Below are 8,506 nucleotides of genomic sequence, written 5' to 3' on the forward strand. Positions count from 1 at the left end.
CTTTGCAGCAGGAAAATGCAGCACTCGCAGCGCGCACGCGCGGCCCGCGGCCGGCGCCCCGCCATGGCTATTTATAGCAAGTGACGTCACCTAGAAATAGAGCGCGGGGGAGCGGCGCCCCCTCCCCTCCCCTGCAGCACCGCGGCTCCGCCCCCTCGTTGCCTTCCCGGCGCGCAGGCGCGGGCGGCGGCAGCAGCGCGAGGCTCCGAGCCGCACACGCCGCGGTCGGTCCGGGAGCGCGGCCGGCGGGCGAGGGAGCGGCGGCCAGCACAGCCCAGCCTAGCCCGGCACAGCTCAGCTCAGCCCGGCACAGCTCAGCCCAGCCCGGCACAGCCCAGCGGGCGGCTCCGCTTACGGTTCCTGCTCCCGCCACCCGTGCGCGGCCAGCCGCACATCCCCGCCCGCCTTCCGCTCTCTCTGAGGGGCGCGCAGAGCCCAGCCCGGCAGCCACCACGGAAGCGGCCATGGGGGACCGAGAGCAGCTGCTGCAGAGAGCCCGCCTGGCCGAGCAGGCGGAGAGATACGATGACATGGCCTCGGCCATGAAGTCGGTGAGTGGGGCCGGTAGCGTGGCGGCCGTGGGGCGTACTCGGGGAGGAGTGTGCAGGGGAGTAGTGGCGGGGGAGGGAGGGAGAGGAAGTGCGGGCTGGTCCGAGGCGGGGTCGGGGCCGGGGAGGATGCGAGCCGCCGGCTCCCACCCGTCGCGGTGAAGAAAGGAGGGCGGGAGCGGCAGCCAGACCATCCCGCCGGGACAGCTCGCCGCCGTGTGGGGCGGTGCCCGCTGCTACCTGCCTTGGGCAGAGATGAGACAAAGAGTAGCCGGTCCAAACCGGACCTAGCACCCCCTTTCAAAATGTGTTTCCTTCCCCCCTCATTCCCTCCGTTGCCTGTCTCGCAGCCCTCCCGCTCCCCGCCTGTCCCTGCCCCGGGGGTGTGGCTGTCCCCATGCCCTCCTCTCCGTCTCCCCACCGCGCCAATCGGGCTCGCAGTGCGGCCATTTGAACGGCGCCCGCCTCTCCTGGCGGCGGGAACGCTGTGCGTTCCTTCTCTGCTACACATGGGGCCCGTCCTCGCCCACCTCCCTCCCTCCCGCCCCGACGAGGTGCTGGGTTTCACCTTGGGGTGCATCTCCCCTTCTGGGCATCCGCCAGCGTCTGGGGGCGCTGGTGCCGTGGGATGGGCACTGCGGCGGGGGCTGTCTGGGGACACAGCGAGAGGAGCCCCTTCCTCTTCTAGACGTTTCTATTGCCTCACTCGCTACCATCGGTGACTCAAAGATAGTAGCTGCGTCCAGGTGGGAAAGCTACCCCCTGTTCCAGGAGCCTTTCCCGAGCTTTAACGTTGCCTTTTTGCCTCTTCTTTGTAGGGTAACAGTTTCTCAGTGCATTCCATACCCTGTTGAATACCGAAATGTGTTTAAACAATGTTACATTTGCAACTCTGCTCCTTTCAGAACCAAGCAATGAAAATTATTTGTACTGATCTGACTGTACCGATACATAATAAAATTGTAGAATGGTCAAACCTGTTATGTCTAGTCCCTTTTTTGAAAACAAAGCATTCACAGGATCTGAATGTTATGGGTAATGTTAATGCCCCTGGATGCTTAGCAGTCTTTCCATATCAGATTACAATTGGTTTGTTCTTGCTGATCTGTCCTCTGTGAACATCGAAGGCCCCAAGAGGAACTGTTTCTCTTGAGAGTTCTGATGATTTTAGGTCGAAAAAGAGCAGCTTCAAATGGAGTCCACATTTTTGTTGTAAGAATGTCACCTCCCTCAAATGAGGGCAGTAAAAGGACACTAATTTTGCTGCTTTTGTTCATTTTGCTATTATGTTGTAATAAATGTTACAACCAGCCCAGTTCTAAAGCAGTGATACTAATGAGCATCTCAATATCAGAGCCACAGGACATTAAAATAAGGTGCATTGATAAATTCTATCCCTAGAGTTCTTGATACAAATGATATAATAGTAACAACTCTTTTTTCAGTTGGTAATTTTAAAAGATGAAAGAGAGAACCCACTAAAATGTGTGGCTCAAACAGACAATTCCTGGCTGTTGCTAGTAAAAGTTTTGTATTTCTCCAAGAACTGCAGAGCTGCAGTGTATGTATGATCCCTGGGCATGTGGGACACCATGAGAACACAGCTGCCTTGCTCTAGGAAGTGTAAATCAAGTACTCAGAGCTAGTGTGCATGTCCAGTTGTCCTCAAACTGTTCTAATTGCTGTGCAAATTGTGATTGATCTGGAGCTGAGGTATTCTCATTTTAATGCCCCTTCTGCTCACAAATAATTTGTGTGATCAGAGCTTCTGTAACTGGGAGCTCCAGAACGCTTTGTAAGCAAGTGGTGTCTTGAAACTTAGAGATACTTTTAAAATACAAAGAGCAAGTTGGATTTAAAAACAACATTTCCCTTTTTTAGAGCTGTTCCTACACTGTTCATGTCTGTGATGTAGCATCTGTTGGTTATTTGGTTTTCCAGGTGTTCACTCCAACTCAGCAATTTCCAGAATGCTCTTCAGTGTTGAGGTTGGTTTTATAGGTCTGAGCATAATCTGTGGAATGCTCTGAGGGTTGGCTCTCCTCACAGCTCATACTTCTGTTTCAGGGATTTCAAATAACTGAGAGATAATTCAGAGAGCTTTATCCATATCGCTTCATAGTGAAGTAACCTTGCAATCCAGAGAATTTAGACTTCCTCCAAAAGGAAGGAAATCAGTATTCTAACTCAGAAATCTATTCTCCAACATATCTTTATATTATATTTATATATATATATTCATATTTGAAAAGTTTAATTTTTTAAAAAATCTCGGAATGTAACACATCTGGTACTTTTTAAAGGTGCTATATGAAAGTAGTGTGCTTTCAGTGTAAACTGAAATCTGACCAATTTCAGTTTGAGATATTCCTGCACTTTGCAATACAGAATGTAGCCATCAGCATGGTGGTTACTTCAGAAACATAAAGTAACAAATGCTTGTTGTAGTGAAAGTGTCTCTGCTTGATTTTTGACTCTGCCACTGGAGGAAAAAAGTGACAAGGCTGCTGTTTCATCTGTCAGCATAAAGCTGGAGAAACATTCATTTTTTACTCCCATTAATTCCTTCTATAAAGAAAAAAGCTAGACCAAGTAGCAGTTGTAGCTTAAATAAGGAATTTACTGCTCAATACAAATTTCTGTTGTGGTAAACATTTTTTTTTCATGGAAGAATTCCATTATTTTCGATTGTAATGTGTAAACAGGAGAGGAAAATGAAATAGTTGCTGTTACAAATAATTTGGTTTAGTTTACTAAAGCCAGTAATTTGTAACTATTCAAGTCATTTTAATGGCACATACAATCCTATGTGAATGGCATTCCTCCATGGGGCGTGGTGTTCCCACTGCTGCTCCAGGATCCCAGCTGTTGCAAATAAAGCTTACACAGGTAGGTACAGAATTGTTTCTCAGCACACTGGAGAAAGATGCTTTGGGTGTAAGTGTGGTGAAAGGGGTTCTCAGCTGAAGCATCCTGAGATTTCAGCATTTTGTACCCTTTGGTTTAGATAATTCCAGAAACCAAGAAAAATTGTAGCTGTGTAAGCCCTTTGGTTTCTGGACAGTATTAATCCTAATAGGTAGTGCTTAGGATCTCTATTGATTGATGTTGCTTTTCCAGTGTAGCTACATAGTGCTAAAAAATAATTTACTATTTAAAATTGGTAACGTGGGTGATGTGAGATACAGAATTTTAACATTTGTCATGTGAGAAATACTACACAGTGGAATAAATTTAAGTATTGAACTAAAGTTTTTGAAAGAAAATAGCTTGAGGTTCTAGTTTGTTATGTAGGCTTTATCTGTATATATCAATGGACTGTAAAAGTGTGGGATATTCTGTATTTTTAGTACCTATCCCTGAGGGTCTGCTTTGGGGTTAATGAAGTGTGTTTGTGTAGGAGAGGGGAGTGAGTTATCTTTAAAGCAAGCAGTGCCCTCCCTGCTGGGAGATGGCTTCCCATGGCCTTCTCTGGGTACCTGCAGCTATAGAATTCCAGTTCTTGGTACAGAGCTCTGAACCCCCATGATACAAGGAACTGATCTGCTTTAAATCCCTTAGGCTGCTTTCTGTTTGTTCCACAATGATGGATTGCACAGCTTTGTATCAGGCAAGTTCTATTCATGTCACCTGCCTGTACTGCTCAGGTACAGTGATTTGTGCAGCTCCTGCTTCAGAACCACAGGCCACTGACCTGGGTCAGGGCATGGATCTGCTCTCCCTTGTGGAGCTCTCACTTTGGGCTGTTGCCCTTGGGAAGGAGCTCAGCTTGGTCTATGGCCTGTGTGGGATCACACACAGAACTGATTTATTGATTTATTGATTCTGAGCTGATGGAGTGCTGCACACTCATTGAGTGCTGCACCCTCATTGGCTTGTGGAGTTAGGAGTTCAGGGCTAAGTCAGGATTCCTTTTATATGCTCCCATTCTGGTCACTAAACAGTGAAAGAACTGTTGAGATCTGTACTAGAGATGATCCAGGTAGGTTGTGGTGCAGATTGTTGAGGAAAAATTGCTTGGGAGCTATGATGAAGATTCTGAAGATGTCATTAGAGTTTATTCCTGTGCATTTCATCCTCTGTAGGTTGCCTCTAATTCTATTAGGACAAGCAGAGCAGTGTCTTTTGGGAGTTCAGGTTCCTGAAAAGTTGTTTTGGAGATAAAACTAATTGACTTAATATATTTTAAGAACAAAACCCAAATTTGAAAGTAAGTTCTCTCTTACTGTAAGAGTTATAATTCACATAAAGTATTTTTTTGGATCTGGAAACAAGCACATTTGTAGAAGGTTCACTGCCTATGCCAGCAGTGTCAGAATAGTGCAAATATTTGTGACTTGATTGTTTGTAGTATGTAAGTACTGGCTGTGAACACTCTGGTGCCTTTCAAGCAGTATAAATGTGCACATTTTTAAAAGAAATAGTTATGATTTTAACAGTGTCTGAGCAAGGAAAAGCTTATTTTCACACCAAAGTACATATCCTTAGAATTCTAGTGACTAATTTTAAAGCAGGATGGCTAAGGTAGAGGAGTTACATTTTTCATCATAATTCCTTTGTGTTTAGTTTCATGTGTATAAATTTTAAAAAGTAGGACAATTTCAAGTGACCATGGATGTGCTAGCCTGAGTTAAACCATCAAGTGAAATAGGCCTAAATATACAGTATTTATTAGAAGTATTATCCTTCTGTCTCAGCTTTTTGAAGCAGCAGTTCCAAGTTGATCATGGCTTCATTCCTGATTTGCTGTCCTATTTCTATGCTGATTCTTTCACCTCCTATCCCTGGAATTTGTCTGCAGCCAGTTAGCAGAAATCAGGGTAACTTTTGTATTGCACTGTGTAATCACCCACCACATGTCTGTCAGAGACCATGGAGCACTGGTTCCATTTGTGCTGTGCAGAGCTTAATGACTGCAGCGCTTCCATCGCTGCTGTGGGATGGACACAGGCAGCAGGAGACAGAAATGGGAGAATTGCACCAGCTTCCAGTGTCCCTGCTGTGCTCCAGATTCCAAAACCTGGTTCTAGGTACATTTAAACTCATCACTAAGTGTGTAGTCTGTATAATTAGAGCAGACTTCCTAAAAATCCTGAGCCTTCCACTGTGATTGCTTCTCCATTACACAAGCTGGACTCACTTTTATTCAGTGAATGTTCTTTGCAGTGGCTTCTAAATACCCCTTCTATTCCTTCAAATCTATGGAGATTTCTCTCTTATAAATCCTGACTGCAGAACAGTTTTAAACTTTCAATGTTACAAAGTTAATCCTGTCTAGGAGGAATTTTGGGTTCTAGAAGAAGTTTTGAATCTTGCACTTCGTGATGAAGGTATTGAAGGAGGTTTGCACACTCTTCTCTAAGGCAAACCCTTTAAATTTGCTCTTTGTCTGTGTTTTCAGGTCACTGAGCTGAATGAGCCCCTCTCAAACGAGGACAGAAACCTGCTGTCTGTAGCCTACAAGAATGTAGTGGGAGCCAGACGGTCCTCCTGGCGCGTCATCAGCAGCATAGAGCAGAAGACCATGGCAGATGGGAACGAGAAGAAGCTGGAGAAGGTTAAAGCCTATAGGGAGAAGATAGAAAAGGAGCTCGAGACAGTCTGCAATGATGTTTTGGCTCTCCTAGATAAATACTTGATCAAGAACTGCAATGACTTCCAGTATGAGAGCAAGGTCTTTTACCTGAAAATGAAGGGGGATTACTACCGCTATTTGGCAGAAGTTGCTGCTGGAGAGAAGAAGAACAGTGTGGTGGAAGCCTCAGAAGCTGCCTATAAAGAGGCTTTTGAAATCAGCAAAGAGCACATGCAGCCCACTCACCCCATTAGGCTTGGGCTGGCCCTCAATTTCTCCGTGTTCTACTATGAAATCCAGAATGCCCCTGAGCAGGCCTGCCTTTTAGCCAAACAAGCCTTTGATGACGCCATAGCAGAGCTGGACACACTAAATGAGGATTCCTACAAGGACTCCACTCTCATCATGCAGTTACTTCGAGATAACCTCACCCTGTGGACGAGTGATCAGCAGGATGAAGAAGCAGGAGAGGGCAATAATTAATAAGCTTTCCTCTGATCCCTCTTTCATCCACTTGGCCATCCCCATCATCACCAATATTTCCTTGCCACAGTCACACTAAATATCTAGTGCTAAGCATATCTGTATTGTACAGCTGTTCAGATCTGCTGTCCACCTTATCAAGAAGCAGTTTCAGATGAGTCTTCATGGGCATTGATGGATTGATTGGTTTATTGGCCCTGTTGATCTTAGTTGCACTTCAGCAGTGCAGAAGGAGGCATTTTTAATTTGCCTGTTGATTGGAAAATATGGAAAGGAATAATGGAAAGTGATTGAGGATAACTAGATTCCAGTTAAAGTATTCTGTTTGAAATGAGCTGACAGTTCTGTTAAGCAGTACATTTTGTGCATGCAAAGTAAATTAGCCACCCCAAATTTTTTTCAGTCAAAGAAAACAGTTAAGCTGATGTGAAATGACAGCTCTGTTCATCAGTTTACAATAAACTGTTTGAAATGTGAGGTTTCAGTAGCAATTTGGTTTTTTTGCCTCTAACTTATGTGCACAGTTTCTTTAAATGCAGTGCATCTACCTAAGAGTTTTGATACTTGTAACCTTTTGCAGTTGTTTTGAAGAATCATGAATTTATTTTTTGTAAACTCTTTGGCTGTTTGGTTGTCTGTGTACTCTGACAACTCTATGTCAATATTTGCCCATGTTAAGATGGATGACTGGGAAGCCAGACTTCTAAATTAAATGTTTTGGAACTAAGTGAATAAAATAAAATGCTGCTTCAGGGATGTTATCTCTACATGAGCTGTCCTGTCTTTTGTTTGGAGCAGAGATAGAGTTATCCAACACATCACTGACAAGTTAAAACATATTTAATCAAAAGTTTAATGAGAAGTTGACACATGCTAAACAACAAAAAACACAACATAGTGTACTGAAAGAGGAAAAACCCAAACCCACAAACCCCAAAGGCACCTGCAGTGGGGGTCACCTCTGTTTAAGTGGATTTCCCAAGCTGGTATATTCAGTTGTTTGCTCAGTACAAGGGCTGCTGAACAGCTGTAAAGCTCATACTTACCATATCAGTGCAGAGACTCGTGGTTGCTTCTGTCCACTGCAACCTTTAAGCTCTTTTTCTGAAGTGCTGATCACCAAATCACCTTTATAGGTGAAAAACACAGTAGCTATTTCATATTTACCTGCTTCAAACAGAAGCAGTACTTGTTGCTAGAGACTGCCTTTCTCTCTTTAGCTCACCCAAGTCCAGAACCCAAAGTTAACACTGTTTTTGTTTTCTCCCAACAGTTAGAGCACATGCACGTTTATTGGTGCTGAGCACACCTCTGTCATGGTGTGTCCCAGAAGCAGGAGAAGTTAGCTGTGTCCAGACTGCCACTGGCACCTGAGCTAGCTCAAAGGTCATGTAAGTTCTCATTTATCAGAACTGATAGTTTTTAATTATAGAAATAATTATTACTGGTCAGAATTACCCACTAGGGCTGCTCGTACTTTTTAAAAGCAGTGCACTGGTTCTTTTTAAGCATCCAGAGTTTTAGAATTTTTAATGGTAGATTTGTGTGCATTTATGTATTCTATCATCTTAGAGATAATTCTAGCTTTATTATATCAGTAAAATTGACAACAATTAAAAGAGTAACACAACATCTGAAAAAGGTGAAAATAGTTACACACCTTCCTACTGCCCCTGTGGAACCAAGGTAAAACTTGGCCATAAGATTGCCTTTTACACTGAAACACTCTGGGTGGTTAGTAAAATATTAGTAGTTGGTAGGTTGATTTACCTTTTGATAGAAATACCTGTCTTTTTGTTACCTTTTAAATTAATATTTTAAGGTAATATTAATATTACCTTTTTATTAATATTTTTCTTAATTCAAAAGCCAAGGGGTCCTTTCTCACTTTAGTCACTGT

The 8,506-nt window shown here is 44.1% G+C and overlaps 1 protein-coding gene across 1 annotated transcript; it reads left to right on the forward strand.

Moving 5' to 3' along the window:
- The first annotated feature begins 162 nt into the window (after nt 1-162).
- Nucleotides 163-7,373, forward strand: YWHAH (tyrosine 3-monooxygenase/tryptophan 5-monooxygenase activation protein eta). Its single transcript, XM_054645951.2, has 2 exons — nt 163-551; nt 5,950-7,373. Exons 1-2 carry the CDS (start codon nt 465-467, stop codon nt 6,604-6,606), a joined length of 744 nt encoding a protein of 247 aa, XP_054501926.1. The 5' UTR covers nt 163-464; the 3' UTR covers nt 6,607-7,373.
- The last annotated feature ends 1,133 nt before the right edge of the window (nt 7,374-8,506 follow it).

The sequence above is a fragment of the Agelaius phoeniceus genome, chromosome 18 (assembly GCF_051311805.1).
Source record: "Agelaius phoeniceus isolate bAgePho1 chromosome 18, bAgePho1.hap1, whole genome shotgun sequence".
NCBI lineage: Eukaryota > Metazoa > Chordata > Aves > Passeriformes > Icteridae > Agelaius > Agelaius phoeniceus.